The sequence below is a fragment of the Xyrauchen texanus genome, chromosome 43 (assembly GCF_025860055.1).
Source record: "Xyrauchen texanus isolate HMW12.3.18 chromosome 43, RBS_HiC_50CHRs, whole genome shotgun sequence".
In the NCBI taxonomy this organism is placed as follows: domain Eukaryota; kingdom Metazoa; phylum Chordata; class Actinopteri; order Cypriniformes; family Catostomidae; genus Xyrauchen; species Xyrauchen texanus.
The window spans coordinates 8,406,293-8,430,527 of record NC_068318.1 but is presented as its reverse complement, the minus strand read 5'-3'; the positions used below and the strand labels follow the sequence as shown (position 1 = coordinate 8,430,527).

The 24,235-nt window shown below is 41.2% G+C and overlaps 1 protein-coding gene across 1 annotated transcript in view; it reads left to right on the top strand.

The window, feature by feature from the left end:
* The window catches only part of LOC127636241 (A disintegrin and metalloproteinase with thrombospondin motifs 6-like), a 121,696-nt gene that overhangs the window by 12,220 nt on the left and 85,241 nt on the right, over nucleotides 1-24,235 (top strand). The window contains exons 7-8 of the mRNA XM_052116688.1: nucleotides 14,837-14,880; nucleotides 20,295-20,400. Of these exons, the coding sequence (XP_051972648.1) occupies nucleotides 14,837-14,880; nucleotides 20,295-20,400 (150 nt within the window). The remainder of the gene's footprint in view (nucleotides 1-14,836; nucleotides 14,881-20,294; nucleotides 20,401-24,235) is intronic.

The window sequence follows — 24,235 nt, the reverse complement described above, 5'->3', positions numbered from 1 at the left end:
AAAAGAGAGAGACTCACCATGCTGCATGTGTGTTTGTTTATGTTTGTTTTATCAGAATCATAATCAGCTTTTTTTGCCATGTATGCTTAATCATACAAGGAATTTGTCTTGGTGAAAGGAGCTTCCAGTGCACAATACATAACAGCAACAAAAACATAAATAATGACATAAAAAAAAAAAGATAAATGAAAATTTAATAGAAATGAAAGTATATATAGAATACACAATAAGACTATATATATATATATATAACTAAATGCAAGTAACGGGAATACGTATTTAAAATACAAAATATAGGTAACTGTATTCCTCTACAGTTACAATTTAAATCATTGGTATTTAGAATGCAATTACATTAAAAAAGTATTTTGATTACTGAAGAGATGTGATCCAAAGTGCATTTGAACAGCAGTGAAACACTTTCTTATAATGTGTTACATTCATACGAGCAGACAGAGGAGAAAGTTTGAAGTAAGTTTAGAGCAGAAGAAATAGATATAAACCTTGTGTAAATTGTCAGCTTTATGCTAAGCTAAAATGCTATTTCTAGCCATTTTACATGCACATGTTACCAGGCACGATAATTTTTTTTACCAAGAAAATTCACATTGGATCATAATTTCTTTTTTCTAGAAGACCTTTGATATTATGGCAAAATCCTATTCTTGATAATAACTTTTGTATTGTTTTCCTGTAAAAATATCTAAAATTAGATTGATCTTGTTTTAGAAACATCATGGTTACTGTCGTAACCTCCATAGCCTGATGGAGGGAACGAGATGTTGTGTCGATTTAGTGCCACTAGGGGTCTCTCTTGAGATCCTGAACACCTCCTATTCTTTGAGAAAAGAGCAATGAGAATTGGCGAGTGGAATTTGCATGCCACTCCCCCGAACATATGGGTGTAAAAGGAGCTGGAATCCCCAATCTATTCAGGTTTTGTGCTGAGGAGCTGAGACAAGGTCCGGCCATTTCAGCGGATAGTACACTGTTGTGGCTAGAGGGCATCTTGTTCCCTCCATCAGGAAACAGAAGTTACCACAGTAACCATGACGTTCCCCTTCTGTAACTCACTCGACGTTGTGTCGATGTAGTGACACTAGGGGTCCCTATAGAAAAACGACACAACAGCTGAACCGTGTTCCGTGAACTGCTGATGCAGGTGCAAGCAAGCTGCTGCATGCGTAATAGCAGGAGCATCAGTTTGCACTTAACCTCCCCCAACACCCCAAAAGACATCATGTAGTTCCCCACATCCCTGAGGGGGGGAAGCAACGTAACTAGCATGGGAGCAGGCAGCGCCAGCCACAGCCTATTCTCTCTATGTTTTTGTCTCCATAGAGTATTAGATTCAGCTGCGGCCATCTAATGCGATCATACATCGGGGAAGGTGTTCTTTTCCTTTCCTATTCTTTCAGGGGGAAAAGACCTCGCGGAGACCACATCCTGTCCAAAAGGGGAGGTCAACATGTGGCAATGGCCCTCTGAGGAACCTGATGATCAGGTCGTGCTTTCCTAGGGACTGACCATCCACTGCTTTGTGGTGGGCCACTATAGTGGCTACATATACCTTCAAGGTGGAGGGGGACAGCCGCCCCTCCAGCCTCTCCTGCAGGAAGGAAAGCACTGACCTAACTGCGCATCTCTGGGGGTCTTTGGCTCGGGAAGAACACTGATTCATGAGCAAACGCAACTTCAGGGCATAATGCTGCCTGGTAGAGGGAACTCTGTCTTGAGTGATCATGTCTACAACTGCTGGTGGTAGGCCACTTAGATCTTCCACGTCCAATCCAAGGGCCAGACATGGAGGTTCCAGAGGTCTGGGCGCGGATGGCAGATGGTGCCCCGTCCCTGAGAAAGAAGGTCCTTCCCCTGTGGAATCTGCCAGGTAGGTGCTGTCGCGAGGAGCGTGACATATACACTGTGCCCATTGCACAGGCATCTGTGGTGACCAAGACACGTCTGGACACTTGCTGTAGGGTAACTCCTGCCCTTAGAAATGGAAGGTCTGTCCAATGGCAGCAATGCGGCATGATAGCTACGTGATGTGTGCCATGGTGCCATGCCCATCTCGGGACTCCAGTATGAAGCCAGTGCTGAAGCGGTCTCATATGCATCAATCCAAGTGGCGTGACTGCAGCTGAGGAAGCCACATGCCCCAGAAGCCTCTGAAAGTGTTTCAGTGGAACCGCTGTCCTCCGCCTGAATGACTCAATGCTGAGAATAGAGATGCTCTGAACAGGGGAGAGCTTGCTCTTTTCCCAGTTGACCCAAGCCCTAGACGGCTGAGGTGCCTGAGCAATAAATCCGTGCACAGCAACTCTCGAGAGTATGCTAGAATCAGCCAGTGGTCAAGGTAGTTGATTATGCGGATGCCCACTTCCCTTAATGGGGCAGGATCTGCCTCTGCGACTTTCTTGAAAACACGAGGGGACAGGCCGAAGGGGAGGACCTTGTACTGATACGCCTGGCCGTTGAAAGCAAACAATAGGAAGGACAGTTGAGGTAGAACCGAGACGTGAATGTACTTGTCCTTCAGGTCTTCCACCATGAACCAATGTGTCAGCATGTTGAATGGGAGTCTGTGTATGACCCGGTTCAGAACTTGCATGTCCAAGATTGGCCGGAACCCACCGCCTTTATTTGGCATGAGGAAGTAAGGGCTGTAGAACCCTTTCCCCATCTTGGCTGGAGGGACATGCTCTATCGTGCCCTTGCGAAGAAGGGTCGAGATATCGCCGCCAGGGTGGCGGCGTTCTTGCCCTTCATCGAAGTGAAGCGGACGGTGCCTGGCAAACTGAATCACGTAGCCGAGTTGGATGGTCATGCTGGCCGTGAGGCAGGCTAGTCTCATTTCAGAACCGGATGGGAGCAAACGCGCATGCTGGGGAACGGGAAGTCCGCGGGGAATTACCCGGCGAGACTACACACATTGAACTCCCCAAAACGCCTCCAGCTCCAGCCAGGCCGGCCTTATACCCATGGGTAGAAGGCGCTGTGTAGGGGGTGGCTAGAGTGGCTTTCCCCCAGAAGAAGGAAAGCCGGAACCACAACATTGTCATGGTCATAGTCTCGCAATGATAACATGTTCCATTCACAAACGTTGCCTCAGTATGATCACTGCCCAGACACTTGAGGAAGCGCCCGTGGTCGTCGGAAGTGGAGAGATAACGGCCAAAAATGGTTTATAAAGATGAGTCTTTAAAAAGACGTTCAACGTCAATCTGTGTGCTCTAATAGAGAAAATATACTCTTTAGCAGGAATATACACTCTTTTAGCACTCATCTTGCAGAAGGAGAGAAAGCCGTTGGAAATGCGCTGTATGTCCAACAGATTATGCTTCTTAAAAGATGAATGGAACAGCTGTAGTATTCACCTCACTGATAGTACAACCACTCAGCTCCGAAGAGAAAATCTGAATGGAGTGGGCAAGAGCTCTCAAGAGCGACCCCTAGTGTCACTACATCGACACAGCATCAAGTGAGTGACAGAAGGGGAACAACACTGCATAAAATATTTAGGTTTTTCAAAGAATGTATTTTTAACAGGTGTATTTTGTCCTACTGTACTGGGAGAGTTTTTACAGTCAAAACAAGTGAAAAAAATCTACCAGTGCTGAAGAAGTAATCCAAAGTATTTAGAATACGTTACTGACCTTGAGTAATCTAATGAAATACATTACAAATGACATTTTACAGCATGTATTCTGTAATCTGTAGTGGAATACATTTAAAAAGTAACCCTTCTAATCCTGCATATATATATATATACTACATATATATATATATATATATATATATATATACATACATACATATATATACACACATACACACACATACATAATTGAATAGAATAAAGTATATATAGAATACACAATTTTGTTTTTCAGCTTCTCAGAGTATCTTTTTTTAGCCACTCTGATTTCCTTTTTCAGTGTGTTCCTGGCCTTATTGTACAAGACTTTATCCCCATCTCTGTAAGCATCATCTTTGGCCTGACGAAGCTGCCTGAGTTCTGCTGTAAATCATGGTTTGTCATTGTTGAATTTTAAATAAGTCCTAGTAGGAATGCATATATCCTCACAGAAACTGATATATGATGTATAGGTATCTGTGCTCTAGTCCAGGTCAGTGGCTGCAGCCTCAAAAACACTCCAATCAGTGCAGTCAAAGCAGGCTTGTAGTTCCAGCTCTGCTTCATTGGTCCATCTCTTTATTACAGGCATGTCTGTAGGTTGGAAGACGATGAACTAGACAGTGATCAGAGAGTCCCAAAGCTGCTCTAGGGACAGAGTGATATGCATCCTTTATTGTTGTTAAGTAATGATCCAGTATATTTCTGTCTCTGGTTGGGCATTTAATGTGCTGTTTGTATTTGGACAGTTCAGGTGTGAGGTTTGCTTTGTTAAAATCCCCAAGAATAATAATAACTGAGTCCGGGAATTTTTGTTCCATGTCTGTGATCCGATCAGCCAGCTGTTGGAGCGCTGCATTCACTCACGTGTTTGATATAAACACTCACCAGAATAAATGAGTAAAACTCTGCAGCGAGTAGAATGGCTTACAGTTAATAAAGAGTACTTCCAAATTAGGACAGCACACCTTCTTTAAAGTTGTTACAACTGTACACATACTTTCACAGATGTAAAAGCATGTTCCACCGCCTCTCGTTTCCCCCGTTAAATTCATGATGCGATCCACTCTGAACAGCTGAATGCCTGGCAGATGTAATGCGCTGTCCGGAATGGCTTCACTCAGCCAGATTTTTGTGAAGCGCAAGGCAGCAGATGTTGAAAAGCCCTTGTTTGTACTGGTGAGGAGATTCACTAGATGAATGTTCGAAAGCTCGTCTCCCTCATTTGCATCTCTTAAAGAGCAAAGCTGCGCCTCCAACTAAAATGTCCAGCAAAGCATCCGAATATTCAAAAACTGGGGAAAGATTGTCTGGTATATGCTACCAAATGCTCAGCAGTTCGTCCCTGATAAAACTGATTGAAAAAAGATTACTAAACACAGGAAAAGCAATCAAAAACAACAAAAGAATAGGAGCGCTCCGCACAGAGGCGGCCATCCAGCACCATCAGGATCAGGATCAGGACTGATTTTCATGATTTTATGTTGACTTTGACATTAAACCATACGTTCAACGTTCAGCCGGTTCCCGCCTCCTCCTTGCCCATCATTTACCTGTTACAGTGCTGCCAAACCCGGGAGTGAGGAGGGATGCACTCTCACAGAGTCTTCGCCAGAGGAGCAGCCGCGGCCGTCTGCCTGGGGATGGAGGGGTCGCTGCAGGCTGCGGGGAGCCAGAGGAACTGCTGCTGTCCACCGGGGGTGGAGCGAGCTGTTGTCCGCAAAGGGGTGGAGGAGCGGTTGAGGACCGGGCAACATCATGTCCAGAGACCGGCGGGCAAGTTTTTTTTATCTCTCTCTCTCTCTCTCTCTCTGTGTCTCCCTCTCCCCACGGCTCCCCTCGTCACTCCCCCAGGTTCCTAGGAGGCGGGATAGATCACCAGCTGACAGAACAGCCGGAAGGGCAGCGTCTCTCCTCCAGAGATGTGTGTGTGTGTGTGTGTGGGATAGTCAGGTTGGGTTAGTCCTGTTGTCGCCCTGCCCTGAGTGTGACGTGGAGGTGGGCTTGAGGTGAGGCTGGCGCTGAATCAGCGGGAGAGCAAAATAAAGGGGAGCCGAACACGATGGTTCGAGAGAGAGAGAGACGCACACGGATGAGTTGTGTATGTCTGTTTGTCTTAGGTTTTATTTTGTTTAAATTTGAGTTTTACCATAAAAATTTACCGGTTTGCCAGTTCCTGCCTCCTCAAACCTATATCAGTAAGCAAAGTGAATGTTTTTTAAATACTAGTTACTTGACATGAAATACAAAACATTGTTGTGTTGTTAGATTATTGTGGAGCACTCGAGGAGTAAGCGCTGTAGTATTTTCTATTTCCCTGCAGTGCTGTGATTTTAAGACTGTTTATGTTAGCTGTGCTTAATTTGGAGGCATTTATGTGTGATTATATATAACTATTGATAGCCTGGAGGAGAGCTTAACAACTCACAGAGAAGTTTCCTCGAAAGCCCTTGCTAGCATACCATACAACATAAAGTCTAATTTCAGTAGCTCTCAAGCTAGTTGTGATTATTTGTTTACATGGTGAATAGCAGCATCACAAAAATATGGTTTCTGGAATGTTCAAAGATGATAAACGGCAATAGTATTTAGTAATGCTTTGGCTCGTCTAAGGCCTAGTTTACAAAGTGTACTAAAATTGTGTTAGTTGCAATAGTTTTCAAAGTTTACTTAAACAGTGATCGTTGCAATAGTCTATGAATTTAACTAAAACGTTGCTACAGTTTATGAAGTGTACTAAAATTGTAATTGTAAACAAAGTTTACAAAACTTTTTGCTATAGTTTATGAAATTTAAAAACATTTTCATAGTTGGAATTGTTTGCAAAGTTTATTAAAATTGTGATAGTTGAAATAGTTTGCAAAGTTAATTTTAAATAGTCTATGAATTTAACTAAAACATTGCTACAGTTTATACATTTTACTAAAATTGTGATTGTTGCTATAGTTTATGAAGTGTAGTAAAATTGTGACAAATATTGCTATAGTTGCTATAGTTAATTAAGTTTAATTAAATTCTGATAGTTGCAATATTTTGCAAAGTTTACAAATGTTGTGATAGTTGCTGTAAAATTTACTCAAATTACTATAGTTGCTTTAGTGTGCTAAAGTTAATATAGTTGTAGAAAAGTGATTGTTGCTGTAGGTTATGAAGGTTGATAAAATTGTTATGCCATTTGTTGTAAAGATGAGCTCATGCTAGAGATCAGATCATCACAGTATCTCTGTGGGCACATGAGATAAAGACGTTAATAGCATCCTGATGAGTGGTCTGTCCTGACCCTTTCTGCAATGTTTTCCTGTCCTAATCTTTTGGCCAAAGCAGGGCAGGGGACACAATATTGCTTGTTTGGGTTAGTCCTGTAAGAGCTGAGGGAAATTAAAAAACTAAATCAAAATAAATTGATGTCCAAATGTGGTCAGCTTCCCTACTTGAGTTCATAAGATAGTACGTAATGCTGGGGTGGGGAGGTTGAGGAGAGAGCTGCTAAAATTGAATTAGCAGTGTCCTTGGTTTTCTAATACATTAAAAGCCCAGATACTGTATGATTGGATTGCTCATTGCCATTACAAAAAATATATTCATCTTCAAAGCAGAGTCCTTGTCCATCATTCCTTGTATACACTGTTCATTTTAGTATTATCTGTACAGTATATACATTATTTAGACAGCTTGGAAGATGTGAATTATATATGACTCAAGCTAATGTTTTTTTCTTGCAAAATAGCCGGTCAGTCATGCGCACATATTTGGATTTCCATCTAAAGTACTCTTTTAATATTAGTATAATAAAATGTTTTGATTAAACATATTTATTTGTAAAAAAAATGTATAGTAATTTTCTGCTTGTTGACTTTTTTAAGCAGTGAGACTTGCAATGTCATCTAGTGGATGATAAAACAGCTGAAACAATCTCATAGACTTACATTGAAGGAGGGACCTGATCCATCTCTAGAGACATGAGGGTTGGCTCTTTTAAGCAAATATTTATTATAAACATTTTCTGATTGCTGAGAAGTGGTGTACTGTTGACTTTTTTAAGCGGTGAGACTTGCAATGTCATCTAGTGGATGATAAAACAGCTGAAACAATCTCATAGACTTACACTGAAGGAGGGACCTGATCCATCTCTAGAGACATGAGGGTGGGCTCTTTTAAGCAAAACAAAAATCTACTTTATATCAGTGTGGTTAAAATATTTTTCCAAAGCTTGCAGCATCATTTTAAAACTGTGCTAAAGAAAAAGAAACATCTTGGTTACAGATGTAACCTCTGTTCTCTGATGGAGGGAACGAGATATTGTGTCGATGTAGTGACAGTAGGGGTTCGATCTTGAGAGCCCCAATCACCTTTGCTTTATTCAGAAAAGGCCAATGAGAATTGGCGACTGGAATTGGCACGCAACTCTCCACCCCCGGACATACGGATATAAAAGGACGTGCATCACTCATTCAGATTTATGCTGAGGAGCCGAGAGAGTGTCCCCCAAAGTCTTGTTCTCTCCATCAGGGAACAGAGGTTACATTTGTAACCAAGACATTCCATGTCTGTCACTCACTCGATGTTGTGTCGATGTAGTGACACGAGGGGTACCTATATGAAACGCTGCAGCTGCTGAGCCATGTCACGAAGTACGGAGAAGCGGACACCTTTTCTGATTGTTGTATCAAGCAATTTCCTGCCGAGCACCAGCTAGGATTGTGCTGGGGAAGCACTCTTCCCTCTCCAGAAGGGAGAGCACTACAGAGACCACATCCTATCAGAGGTAGGTTAACATGTGGTGAATACCTCATATGGACTCATCAACAGGGAAGTTCACATATGGAATGAAGCCACTTGGAGGACTCTATCTATGGAGAGGGTACACAGCAACAGTGGCCGAGGCAGAGCTGAGCTCTGTCGTGGGGAAACACAGGGTTCACCTAAGGCGAAACTGAACATTGGAAATGCATCATACAGGTTTACCAAAAGGGAATCACCATGTATGGGGCACTGAGCCGAAGTACGCAGACTGACCTGAAAAGGGTCATACCACGAGTACTGGGCATGGCAGCGTAACTCCTCTGTTTGTGTAACCGGGAACTGTTTGTGGACAAATAGCGCACATTATCACATGGAAAGGGGAAAGACGCAAGTGCAAGTGTACACCCGACCGGCCGCCTGGTCTACCTGCTGTTAAACACTCGGGTCGAAACCGGTTCTATGTGGAGGTTGTAAAATCTCGCAAAAGTATTGGGTATAGCACAACCCGCTGCTCTGCAAATGTTCGCTGGAGAGGTGCCCCTCACCAGTGCCCAGGAGGAGACAGCACCTGTTGTGGAGTGTGCCTAGACTCCCAAGGGGCACAGCCGGTCTTGGGATTGGTTAACCAAGGAAATGGCATCCACAATCCAATGGGCCAGCCTCTGTTTGGAGACTGCTGACCTCCAAAGGAGACAAAGAGCTGCTTTGAGCATCTAAAGCTCTGTGTGCAGTCCAGATAGATGCGCAACCACCTGGTCCCGAGAGTGGTAGGAACTTTGAGCACATAACCGGGCCAGGGTCTCAAGATCACGTTAGAGTGATGCATTTGCTGGTGACAGAGGGTTCTTGTAGCCCCCCAACCCTCTTGATAGCAGTGAGCGCCACCAGGAGGGCCATCTTCAGAGACAAAGTGCTGAGATCGGCTTGCTCCAGGGTCTCAAAGGGGATTCTCTGTAAGGCAGGTAGGACCACAGAGAGATCCCAAGAGGGAACTAGGCACAGCCTAGGAGGATTTAATCTCCTCGTGCCCTTGAGGAACCTGGTAATCACGTCGTGCTGTCTTGAAGGCCTCCCATCCAGTGTATCGTGATATGCTGCTATGGTAGCCATGTACACCTTTAGGGTAGAGGGAGAGAGCCGTCTCTCAGCCCCTCCTGTAGGAATGACAGCACAGACCCAACCGTGCATCTCTGTGGATCTTCCCCACGGGAAAAAAACCAGTTTGTGAAGAGGCACCACTTCAGAGTATACAGCCGCCTCATGGGGGGCTCTGGCCTTAGTGATCGTGTTGAAGGCCTGCTAGGGCCAGAGCCCCAATACTGTCTGCCCATTGCACACGGCGCCTCAGCCTGATTTTGAAGGCATCTGTCTTAACCAGACCGAAGGAGGACCTAGTACTGGTATGCTCATCCCTCGAAGGCAAACCAGAGAAAGGGTCTATGTCAAGGAAGGATCGATACGTCCTTCAGGTTGATGGCTGCAAACCAATCCCGACATCATACTGACGCCAGGATGTGCTTCAACATCTTGAAGGGAAGCCTGTGTAAAGCTTTGTTCAAGGTACTCAGATCTAGTATTGGGTGCAACCCCCCCCCCCCCTTGGGTATGATAAAACTGAACCTGGGCAGTCGTCTGGTGAACTGGATTGCATAGCCATGACAGATTGTCCTGATGAGCCATCGTGACGGGCTGGGAAGTGCTAGTCAGGCTTCCCACCTTTGCGGTAACAGCACCAATAGGCGATTGGTTTTACCAGGCCCGGGGAGGGTGGTTCGCTGAAAGGCAGTGCAGATGTCCCACCGGGAAGTTTTTTCTTTCAGCACCTGACCGTCACAAGCGTGAAGGCCGGGAGGGCTGAGTATTGGAAAATGAATTGAGAGGGAACCCGGCGATGTTAGAATAATTATCTTGTGACCCAGGGGCGCATGTGGGGCCCATGCGCACACCTGGGTCGAGCCAGCCAGTCGCCTTTTCCCTGGGTCACCTGTCTCAGGGCCGCTTCGAGGCCCATCTTTTTCTAGATGCACGGGGTCTGGTGGTGAGGGAGCCTTGGCCAACGCCACAGGAGGACGGCTTTGGTGAGCGGCAGATGGGGTACGGCACCTCGGAGGCCTGTGGGCGGCCGTGGCAGGATATGCTTGATCGCATCCGCCTGCTTCTTCACTGTCGAGAACTGATGGGCGAAGTCCTTGACAATGTCGCCCCAAAACCCCCCCTTGCGAAATGGCCGCATCAAGAAAGCAAGCCTTCTCTGCGTCATGCATCTCGCCAAGGTTGAGCCACAGGTGCCGCTCTTGGACCACCATAGTTGACATCGTACAGGCCATGCTGCGCAGTTCCTGCATTAGCCCTGGTTTGGCACTACCCTCGTGCCAATCTTTGAGTGCCTGGGCCTGGTGGACCTGCAGGATGGCCGTGGCATGCCGGGTGGAGGTGGCCTGACCCACGGCATTGTAAGCCTTCGCCACAAGGGATGAAGAAATCTTACAAGCTTTGGAAGGGAGCCTTGGTCAGTTCCTCCAGGTGGCTGTGCCCTGCAGGCATAAATGCAACACAATAGCACACGCTACCTGGGGAAACTCGACATATCCCTTATCCGCCCCACTGTTAAGGGTAGTCAGAATGGACGAAGGTGAGAGGACGAACTCACACACGTGTGCTTGGCTCCAAAGAAAAAATCTGAATGAGTGATGCACGCTAACTCCTTTTATTCCCATATGTCAAGGGGCGGAGAGTGGCATGTAAATTTCTGAATACACTTTTCTGAATAAAGAAAAGGTGATTGGGGCTCTAAAGATCGAACCCTTAGTATCATTACATCGACACAACGTTGAGTGAGTGACAGACAGGTAAATAATGTTTTATTTACTTATCTTTTGGCAACAATATTCCACTATAATTTTCCCAATTCAATGATTTTCTGGCTGTATTAACCTTCTCAGCTGCCACAGTAAACGGAACACATGGATATCTTCAGATCGACACAAAAATAAAAAGCAGATAGGAACTTTCCAACTAGCAGTCTGTCTGAATATGTGCATAACGTCTGCTCTGCTCCCCTGAGCCCCTGACACAGAACACAAAGCTTTTAAGATAGTTTAATATGATTCACATCAGGCAATTTGTCTTTGTGCTGCACTGAGGACAATGTCAAACAAAGCTTGGCTGCATACCGTTTTTCAGACTCAGCAACCCATACTGCCCGTGAAATATTTCAGGAGATGTTAAATGGCCCATTTGGGGAATAAGAAAATATTTGGCATTCTTTTATATTGGCCTGCCGTCGACAATGTCCGCCAAATCCCATTGGGGAAAAAGGGTTTGTGTTACAAAAAACAAACAAAAACAAGCAAACAAAAGTAACGCAAACATTCTATAAGTTACAATGAATACTGTAGATAAAATGAGTGTAACATTGTTTTAATTTATTGAACTACTATTATGTATGAAACTTGCTTTAATGTAGGAAAAGTTATAGTATGTATTACATTTTAGTGTGTAACTTGTTTGTGTAACGTTTGTGCTAGAGGCATAAATTACAGTTGAAGTCAGAAATGTACATACACTTTGGTTCTCTAAGTTATTAAAACTCATTTTTTAACCACTCCAGATTTTATATTAGCAAACTATAGTTTTGACTATAAGTCGTTTAGGGCATCTAATTTGTGCATGACATGAGACATTTTTCCAACAATTGTTTACAGACAGATTGTTTCACTTTTCACTGACTATATAACAATTCCAGTGGGTCAGAAGTTTTCATACACTTAAGTTAACTGTGCCTTTTTTTAAGGCCTACCTTCAAACTCAGTGCATCCTTGCTTAACATCATGGGAAAATCAAAAGAAATCAGCCAAGACTTCAGAAAAAACTTTGTGGACCTCTGCAAGTCTGGTTCATCCTTGGGAGTAATTTTCAAATGCCTAAATGTACCACGTTCACCTGTACAAACAATAGTACACAAGTATAAACATCATGGGCCCACGCATTCATCGTACCGCTCAGGAAGGAGACTGTAACAGTGTAAGAATGGGCAAGGAGCAACTTCTGACTTCAACTGTATATATATATAATTTATTTAATTTTTTATTTTTATTTTTATTGTTGTTCAACCATATACTGTTAGTACAGTACACAGCGAAACGAGACAATGTTCCTCCAGGACCATGGTGCTACATAAATCAACATAGGTCAAACACAGAACCACATGAGACTACACAGACTAAATAACATTTCTACATAAAGTGCACGTGCAAACGTGTGCAAAATGTACGGGACAGTACAATAAATTACTAAAAGGAACAGGACAATAGGCACAGTAAGAGACAATGCAGTGCCGACCAGTACACATTTGTAATGGAGTAGTGCAGAAAGATGACACTTCTAAAATGCTAAACGTAAACATAACATACTATGAAATAGTGTTCTATGTACATAGCAGTTATTGAGGTAGCAGCCAGGTATAAAGTGACAATGAATTAAAGTGCAACTCTGGACATGTGCAAAAGTTGGATGGTGTACAGGTGTGTATTTGTGTTAGTCCAGTTTTGAGGAGTCTGATGGCTTGGGGGAAGAAGCTGTTACACAGTCTGGCCGTGAGGGCCTGAATGCTTCGGTACCTCTTGCCAGAGGCAGGAGGGTGAAGAGTTTATGTGAGGGGTGTGTGGGGTCATCCACAATTCTGGTTGCTTTGCAGATGCAGCGTTTTGTGTAAATGTATTTAATGGAGGGAAGAGAGACCCCGATTATCTTCTCAGCTGTCCTCACTATCCTCTGCAGGGCTTTGTGGTCTGAAACGGTGCAAGTCCCAAACCAGGCAGTGATGCAGCTGTTCAGGATGTTCTTAATAGTCCCTCTATAGAATGTAGTGAGGATGAGGATGAGGATGAGGCTTGCAAGCCGAAGAACACCATCCCAACCATGAAGCATGGGGGTGGCAGCATCATGTTGTGGGGGTGCTTTGCTGCAGGAGGGAGTGGTGCACTTCACAAAATAGATGGCATCATGAGGAAGGAAAATTATGTGGATACATTGAATCAACATCTCAAGACATCAGCCAGGAAGTTAAAGCTTGTTCGCAAATGGCTCTTCCAAATGGATAATGACCCCAAGCACACCTCCAAAGATGTTGCAAAATGGCTTAAGGTCTACAAAGTCAAGGTATTGGAGTGACCATCACAAAGCCCCGACCTCAAAATGATAGAAAATGTTTGGGCAGAACTGAAAAAGCATGAATATGACTCAGTTATACCAGTTCTGTCTGGAGGAATGGGCTAAAATTCCATCAACTTATTGTGAGAAGCTTGTGGTAGGCTACCCAAAACATTTGACCCAAGTTAAACAATTTAAAGACAATTGTACTAAATACTAACAAAGTGTATGTAAACTTCTCACCCACTGGGAATGTTATGAACTAGATAAAAGCTATAATAAATAATTCTCTATTATTCAGACATTTCACATTCCTAAAATAGTGATCCTTATCCTAAGATAGGGAATGTTTTCTATGATTAAATGTCAGGAATTGTGAAAAACCGAGTTTAAATGTATTTGGCTAAGGTGTACGTAAACTTCTGACTTCAACTGTATATATATATATATATATATATATATATATATATATATATATATATATATATATATATATATAAAATTAATTTAATAATTTGTTTTTAAACAATTGACAACCCTAATTGTTTTTTATTTATTTTTTACAATAATTTACTTTCATTAAACATTTTCAATCTAATTAACAACAATGGCTGTTTGGTTTACAGCCCAAGCCATATCAAGGGACCATAATATCATAGAGAGTTATGAGTAAGCTTTTTTGACTTTCCCAGTTAGCAACTATCTAGCAACCTCCCAAAAGACCCTAGCAACCACACAGTAATGCGCTAACCACCACTCAGAACACCATATTGTAGCAACTGCAAAGCAACTCCCTGGCAATTAACAGTGAGATTTGCATGGGCATGCACTATTTACATTTTATTCAGAAAATAAAAGAATCTAGTTTAATTTGTTCTCTATCAATTTCAGTATTATATTTACTTTAGTTTAGGTGTCTCAAACATTCTGCCTGCGAAAGAGTTTCATACTGCCTCTAAAATATTAATTCTTAAATGTGGCCTATAAATTAATTTTCACCGTCTTTATTTAAAGGACAAGAATAGAGTTTAATTTGACTAAAAAGGACTTATTCACTTTTGAATACTGCCATACCCTGTGCTCTTTGCTGTTAATTTGGAAGTCTTGCTCTTTCATTTGTTTGAAACTTGAGAACATAACTCTCACACAGACATGGGGTAATGCAGTAAAAATTTCATTTGTACCATTTGTTGCATTGCCTGAGCTACTTTTAACTGTTGCACTCAATATGTTATGGGGCCCGGTGAATGTCTATGCAGATGAAGATAGTATACCTGGAAGCCTAATTCATATTTTTTTCCATAGGTATGACATCTGCACATATAAGAACAAACCCTGTGGGACCCTTGGTAAGTACTCAAAACTTTTATCCTCAGACAAAATATATAAACTACAAATTAATTGATACATTTATGGAATTAAGTGCCAAATGATACACAAGATACATTTATATGAGAAGCAAAACAATATTATATAAAGTCTTCTTTTCAGAAATCTATCCTTAAAACAACAATTAACCACTGAGGTAAGAAAAATAAACTTAATTCAAAAGGAAACATTTTCTTACAACTTTGGAAAAAAAAAGGTTTTCTAAATAAACCACAAACAATTTGGGTTTCTATAAAAATAAGACGTCATATCTTATGCTATTTGCTTTTGAATAAATGCATATATAAAACAAGACAAAAAATCTGATTAAGAATTTTCTTATTTTTTTTGTGTTTTACATAAGTATAGTTTGCTTTGCACACATAACAAAAAGGCTTTTCATATTTAGCTGAGCCTAAATGAGCTTACCCTGGGTTATAGTCTTTCTATACCCCAGATTAAGGCAAGGTTTAAGTACAGCAACATTACACACTTGTAAATTTAAAAGAGGGTTAGTTCTGCTTTAACCCTGGGTTATGAAACATTGCTCAGTAAATAGTAAAAATATTCATGCTCTTTATACATTTTTGTGCAATGTTTAGTAACAACATCTGACACAAATATGAAAATGTTAAACAGTGTAGGCAAATGCAATATTTGTAGTGATACAGAGACCATATTATACGTTATTGCTTTTGTACGTTTCAGGAGATTTAAAACAGCCAGAATTACATTTTCAGAGATGGATAGGCTAAATAAAAAAATTAAACCAGGTTGCATACACGTCATGAGCTTCATCAAATCAATGTTATTTATTTATTTATTTTATCCCCTTTTCTCCAAATGTGAAATGCCCACTTCCCACTACTTAGTAGGTCCTCGTGGTGGCACGGTTACTCACCTCAATCCAGGTGGCGGAGGACACGTCCCAGTTGCCTCCGCTTCTAAGACTTCAATCCGCGCATCTTATCACATGGCTCGTTGTGCATGACACTGCGGAGACTCACAGCATGTGGAGGCTCGTGCTACTCTCCGTGATCCATGCACAAATTACCACTCGCCTCATTGAGAGCGAAAACCACTAATCGAGACCACAAGGAAGTTACCCCATGTGACTCTACCCTCCCTAGCAACCAGGCCAATTTGGTTGCTTAGGAGACCTGGCTGGAGTCACTCAGCTCACCCTGGATTCGACTCCAGGGGTGGTAGTCAGCGTCAATATTCGCTGTTATGTTAGGTTCACAAATTTACAGTGCAAAATCTTGAGACCAGACACCTCAGGATTATTTACTACCCCAGGGGTATGACCAATGTGAACAGTAATTACTTTAACCTTGGGTTTAAAATGGCCCTGTGGGAACAATTTCAAGTGTGAAACTCCCTAGAATATTCCCATGAGAGAACTGAGAATGACTTTGTTGCCTTCTCTTTATAGAGTTGTTTGGTGTTTTGGCTCACATTGAGCTCAAACATGGCTCAAAGCCTGTCTATGCCTACAAACACCTCTGTCTCTTGTTTTATTTCCAAACATTTCCACTTCTGTCTGCTGAGGGACAGAGGTGTTAACCCCTCCCTTGGCAAGCAAAAAAAAAAAAAAAAAGGTTGAAGAAAATATGACTATACAATATATATCAGAGATTCTTTCCCCTAAATGGACTGCAGGGAGTGTCAAAGCCTCATCTTATCTGAGCCAGCACCCCTTCAGGGCTCAACCGTATATCTTAGAAGTAATATTGTGACTCCAGGGGTGGTTTGACAGATTGACTGCATTCGTCACATTCCCCGGGTCCCTTTAATTGCCCTGGCATCTGCTCTGCTTCCTTGCTGCCCCCTCCTTCTCCACTTCTATCTCCAATTCAGTACCCCCATTCACCCAGAGGCATCATGTCAACGTGTTGCCTTCTTGGGATCACCGGGTAACTGCAGAGTAGGGATAATACCAACGCGACCCCTGGCTTAAGAAAACAAGCCCATCCAGCAAGATTACAAGCCAAAAAGCACACAGAAAGGCCCCATCCTTTCTCTCTTTCCTTTTCTATACTTCTTGCCCTTGCTCAGTGTCTTATTAGTCTTTGATTTGCATGTCTGCACTTGCCCCCTGTATACAGAGGATGTAGAGACCAGAAGTGCTTTTGTTGGAGTGATGGCTGGCGAACAGCACACCATCTAATCGTCACAAACCTCCCTTGGTATTCCAAACTCCCTTGTTCTTGTGCAAGATCTTAAATATTATTTTGCCCACCAGGAGGTTACATTTAGACCTTTCCACAACTATACTGTCAACTTATAGTTCACCAAAACAATTACTTTCTGTAATCATTTACTCACCTTTATCTTGCTCCAAACCCATATGTCTTTCTTTGTTCTGTGGAAAACAAATTAAGAAATTTAGAAGAGCTTCCAAGCTTTCAAAAAATAAAAGAAGTACCATATGGAATAGTTAATGAGTAGTTAATTCATGAGAGAAGTGGTCATGTCTGATTTATAGTCCAATCAGATCTTTTCAATTACTCGATCGAAACGGTTCACAATACCAGTCTGTAAACGATTCCTTTAAATTAGAGGAACAAGGCCTTACAGCCGCCCTTGTTCACACAGTCATAAAATAACCTACCCACCATATGTTTGATCCAACCGTATTCAACTTGGGCTTGCAAAGGCCAGAACAAGCTTCAGATCTTGGATGGTCCTGCAAGCATCTATCTTAAGGGGTTTGTGATGTGCCCCACCACTCACCAACAGATGTAATCTGGTGAGAATTTCTTCTCTCTCCCAGGGTGGACAGAGGTGAAAACAAAAAAACTCAGAGACACTTGGATTTTGGAATATATTTTTTGCCCCACTTCATAGCTTCCAGAAGAATCCCCCTCCCTTTCACAGAAGCAGCTGGCTTTGAGCTTACCTTCAATCAGACTGTGGAGACTCAATCTTAGCTTCATCTCCATCTTTTTATATTTTTTCTTTTTTCCTAGATCCAAGCATTCAGGGGGAAATCTCACAAATGAAATGCCCAGGTTAGATTTAATCTTAAAATCAAACAATAATTTTCACGAGATATATGTGCCACCCCCCCCCCATGCTGCCACACTGAGGTGGCTTGCTACAAAAGGGACATAAAAAAAAAGAATAGATTTAACGTTTCCTTCATTCCATACAGATGAAAAAACTGGCCTGTTTATTTATGGCAAGGAACATGACAGCAAAACAGAATGTTGAAAATAGTGCAAGTCTCTCAGAATGCCAAGTCCTGAAGGGTGGGGACCAAAACACTGTCAGTAGTAAATTTTAGCTCACTATTTAATATGCTGTGCTTGTTCTAATACCCTAAAGATTCTCAACTAAAAGCTAATTTGGAGCAAAACAAACATGGGAAGATAAAAAAGGGTCTTACTGTAGTAAAACTTATAGGGTCACTTTACATTTATCCACTTTGGCACATGCTTTTATCCAAAGTGACATACAGTGCATACAATTCTTATATTTTATTACAATTATTTAAATAAAATTATATATTTTTTGTGTAATGTAATGTAACCTATTATCTCGACGATACCAGTTGAGCTACATGAACACACTTAGTTGTTCAATTTATAATAATATACTGTATACTGTTGTAAAGGGATCAATGGAAAGGAGGAGGCGAGAACCGGCTTGACGATACAAATAATAGTTTAATTTTAAACTTAAACAAAAGACAAACACACACATGACGGACATGTCCGTAAACAATCTCTCTCTCCCGCACGATCCTCTGCAGTCGACCTTTATCCCTCTCGGAGGCTTGATTAGCCTAATATGGGACCGGGTGTGTAGGATCACGACCCGGCCCCGACCTCCGCCCTGCCACAACTGTATAATAAAGCAATATAACACTGGCAGTGGTTGTGTGATATTGCTTTTATACAACAATTCAACATACAAGTAGTATTAAATAACATAATTTGCACTAAATTGAGTCAATAATTGGATGACTTATTCACTGAGCAAAAAAGACGCTAATTTGTTGCCACCTACTGGAGTAAATGTACAACCTGATGCAGAGTGATGCAAATAGTCAAGTGTCCCAGTGTTATCCACAGTTTTCCTGACTTACCTCTACGCAGCGCCATGATGATTCTGATTGCCACTGGACTGTTTTCTAGTTCCGGTCTCCATAAGAAACTACCATTACGAGTGTTCCAGACAGAGAGCAACAACCATTTTAAGTGTTAATTGGAGTACAATTCAAATGAGTTCAGGCTCAACTTGGCTGTCATAATAAGTTGAAGAAGTGAATGATATCACCTTAACTAACCTCGGGTTCATAGCTTCACGTCATCCACCTTTGAAGAGTGAGGCACTGTCGTCATGACTTTCTAAAGTATCGGCACTATTGAGTCACATGCTTTTTGGACAAGTTTTACAAATTTAAAACGCTAAACACCACATCATCTGCTAAGAACATAAGCTGATGTGAGAAACACTGGAGAACTGAAAAAGAAAACAGGCATCCATCATGAATTGTGGAACACTTCAACTTTGTTGTTGGATTTGACTGTATATAAGCACTCTTGGAATGCCACTCGTCCAATCAGATTCGAGGACCGGAACTAACTAACTAAAAATAACACATTTCATGTTTATAAAATTTTCATTTGAAAACTCACTATGTAATTTATACTAACTGTATAATTTCACTATGTTGATGTCTCTCATCCACACTAGAATGATGCTTTCTTCCACCGAGCATTTTGAAAACACTCCCTATTGCAGCATAATTTGGAAAACGATGACATTAGCAAACTAAAAACAAAGTTTTCAAATGAAAATGTGTTAGAGTTGATGTGGTCTAAGGCTACCCAGAAGTCTTTGATTTTTGTGTACATGTGCTATCAGTTTGTTCTAAATATTATCCTAAACTGTGATGTGCAAAGTTATTGATGAATCATGATTTTTGCATGAAAATGTTCCTACACAGGTTTTACACTCAAATATGTGCATGTACACAGTTAGCAAATGAGACCCAATGACTTTTTATGATTTATGGCTCCCATTTTGCAGCTTTGAAAGCTTAAATAATGATAACATCTATATATTTATGGGTGCAAAGTGAAATGTTTTCTTGAATTCTGAGCTCTGGCTTGCATTACTAGATGGTCCCTGGTTACCAGAGGTAGAATTTATAAATCTGAACCCCCTTCCTAGACATTTTCCAGCTACAACATCAGTTTTTTTTTTTTTAATCGTCTAGCCGGCAATGCTGATGTACCCCTAGTGATTTAAAGAAAACTATTGCATAAACTTTTTGCCAGCTTTAAATTCAGTGGTGTAGAGATTAATGCAAAGAATCTCATGTTAAAGTGGTGACTCATTGTAGCACTACTACACCCTGACCTGACCTCATGTGTGTGGCCAGGTTTGGCGTCTGTAGCTGGAATGTGTGAGCCGGAGAGGAGCTGTAGTATTAATGAAGATATAGGCCTGGGCTCAGCCTTCACTATTGCACATGAGATCGGACATAAGTAAGTACACACTCTTTCCTTTTTTTTCTTTCTTTCTTTCTTTCTTTCTTTCTTTCTTTCTTTCTTTCTTTCTTTCTTTCTTTCTTTCTTCACATTAATATTCAGTTTAATTTTATTTATATTATTGAAAAGTGATCAAATTTAGGGGTTGGGTTAGGTTTAAGAGATCTAAAATATCTATAATATAGTATAAATGTCATAATATAATCAATATAATCAGCCAGTCATGTGGTAGCAGTGCAGTGCATAAAATCATGCAGATACAGGTTAGGAGTTTCAGTTAATGTTCAAATCAACCATCAGAACAGGGAAAAAATTAGATCTCAGTGATTTGGATCGTGGCATGATTGTTGGTGCCAGATGGGCTTGTTTGCGAATTTCTGTAACTGATGGTCTCCTGGGATTTTCACACACACTTTTCTCACAAGACTCCTTACTTGAAGGGCTATATTTTTGTGAGTGTGCAAAGACATTGTGCAACGTCTTATCCAATTTTCTTGAGAGTGCTAATTCTAATCACAATTTTCAAGCGCAAGTGGGCGTGGGTGGGAGTGTTTGTCCTATTTTGGGTGTATGCGCGCAATCTGTAGGTGCAATGTATTGTTATAAGTGGCACAAAGCGCAATTTGCTATTTTCCTGAGAAAGAGGTTTGAATCTTTATTCAGCATGAAGTTTAAACTCAGTTCCTGCATTTGCAGGTTGGAGATTCCATCAGCAGGTGGTAATGTCCAAACTCTGTAATGTCCAAACTCTGAAAATATAGTGGAACATCAAGTTATTTCCCTGACGATCAGAGTTGTAGCCGTCTTATATATATATATATATATATAAAAAAAAAAAATGTAGGAGATTTATGTTAAATGATCTATAGGTCATGGTTTATTTTAAAAATATTATTATTATGTTTGAATTTACAATTTTAGGTGTTTATGATCTAAGTTGCAATGGTATTCTTCCACTTGTTGTCCTGCAAAAGAGGCTGGTGGAAGAAGTAGGAGAGGGTATAATGTTTGGATTTGGTATGATTATTTTTACCATTTCTTTATTTTGATTATAAATGTCTGTTTCGTTTGAAGTGTAATTTCAATTTAGAAATATTTTTGGTTTAATTTGTTCCTTTTAATGTAAAGGAATGTAATTTTTCAAAATCAAAATCGACCGATAGAAGTAAAGTGTGTGCCGATACAATAACTGTAAATGCCCTACAGCAATAGCATGCCCTAGCAACCACCCACAACACACAGACAACCTCAAAGCAACATACTAAAAAACACTCAGCATCCGTAAAGTAATTACCCTGGCAATCACTCAGAACACGCTGTCGTGTTGTTGCATTTTTCATGGCAATATATAATGGGCATGTGCAATATGTTTGGATGGATTTAAAGATTAGCTTATATCTAAAAAATATAGACAATATCAATAGAGAATAAAAAATTACGAAGTTCAATTCTCTGCAGCTTAATCAAAGCTAGGATAAATGCTCATTTACTGTGCATATTAAGTGTTTACAGTCAATAATATATATTAAAAGTCAGCATAGGAAATAATGTGAAGTTTGAGCAGTACATATGAAAGGGCTCGTCACTTTCAAAAAGGCATTAATTACGTCACAGTCATAAACCATGAAATGCTACTTGCCAAACAGTTGCAGGTGTTTTTTAGGGGGGTGGACACTCTACAGATATTTTGATAAAATCTGTGTAGTACAAGATAAGTATGTCATATATATATATATATATATATATATATATATATATATATATATATATATATATATATATATATATATAGTTTTTCCGAACTGTGAATTTTAAATGAATAAATATGTAACTTAGTTTATGGAATAAACTAACATATAGACACCTTCAAGGCTAATAGATATGAACTAAAAGTCAAAATCTATAATTTAGATTTTATGGGGTTAATGCAATGGTCAGATGTGTTTTAAAATAACTGCTCTTCTACATAAAACACTTTCACATCTCATGGGCTCATTGTGTCTGAATTTGTTTAATTGTGGTCACTAATTCTCGTAGTCATGGATGGATATTCCTTGAGCCGGGATGTGCACAAATGTGAACGCTTTAAGCAAATCACACTTTTTACAAACTCTATCCTACACACTTAGAAAAACAGCAGTGATCTATTGGTCTACGTAGCTGTTTGGCTAAGATCTGCGAGATGGCAATTTCCTCTATTACATCTTGCATCTGCTTCTGTTGCAAAGCAGTTGTAAAAATAGCCCCGACTTCTTGCAAGGAAGCAAAGAAAAAAACTGCACTGCACTGATTTATATTGAGAGTAGAGTGAAATGTCATAAACGTGAGCCTTATAAAAACACAGAGGAATTGTATGATGTGGGGGGTATGGTATATGCATTAGAGCCCAATTTCTGCGTTTGAGTACACCCCGGGACAGAAAAGCTTCGAGGTCTCTGTGTAAGGTGATCTGACTTTTTCATCCAATATCCAGACAGATATGTAAGGGAACAAAAATGACATGGCTCAAATTATGTATTTGTGGAGTTGCCGGCGAGGAATGTGGCTGAATGCTTCAGCAGTCTTGTACGCCAATGGCCCGTGAGTAGATGAAAGCTGCTTTGAGGAAGGCGATGAAAAACAATGCGGGTTCATTAAGAGATGAATCTCTGATTGAGGTCTGTTCAAACGTGTAATTCTTGATTGACAGGCAGAGTGGTGATTAGAGTTTTCACGTTCCTCTAGAGCTCCAGACAGCTCCTGGCCTTTGACCCATGTGTCCCCTTCACACAGCTGTTACTGTGCCAGAAAGAGCCTCTCTTTACAGCCCAGCTGAAGGAGACCTCCTCTGCTCCTCCTGGACCTTCTGAGCTGCCCCAGCTTGTTGCTTGTGTGTGGGGTAGGACTGGATGGAATAATAGAATTAATAACATGACATGCCGATTAATGAATCAAATTAATAAAAAATGTGCTTAAAGCTTAAATTACTCCTATGGTAGGAAAATGATACTTTTTTTACGAAATGTATGTACAGGGGTGTGATTAATTGCATATATTTTTTAACGCGCCATTTTTTATATGATTAATCTCACAAAATTAATTCATTAAATATATACAAGGGCTAGAGTGGCCTTCCCCCGGAAGAAGGAGAGCCCCGACCGCAACGTTGCTTTGGTCATTTTCTCGCAGTGAGAACATGAGCTGTCCACAAACGCTGCCTCTGTGTGATCTCTGCCCAGACGCGAGAGGCAGCACCCATGTCTGTTATAAGAGAGTTACGGAGAGGTAATGACCGCATCCAGGAATGACACAAAGACGGAAGGACATCTTGAAAATGACGTTTCTTTAAAAAGATGTTCAACATCAATGTGTTTATTCTTTTAGAGAAATATATACTCTTTTAGAGGGCGGTCGAAGCGCTCAGGGGCGTAGTCTGCACTGGTGTGCAGAAGAGAAAAGCCACTGAAATGCACCATATTTCCAACAGCGTATGCTCTTTAGAGGTGAGTGGAACAGCAGTGGGTTTTACTCCGCTCGCTGAAACACAACCGCTCAGCTCCGAAGAAAATATCTGTCTGAACAGACACACGCTTCCCTACTTTTATACCCGTATGTCCGGGGGAGGGGCATACAAATTCTGTTCACCAATTCTCATTGGCCTTTTTCTCAAAGATAAGAGGTAACCGAGGCTCTCAAGAGAGACCCCTAGTGTCACTACATCGACACAACTTCGAGTGAGTGACAGAAGGGGAACATGGGCTGTGTCTAAATCTTCGGATTGGCAACGCCAGCAGGTGGGAGTGTCTTTAAGACACTATACAATCTAGAGGGGGTCCAATTGAATCTATGTAAA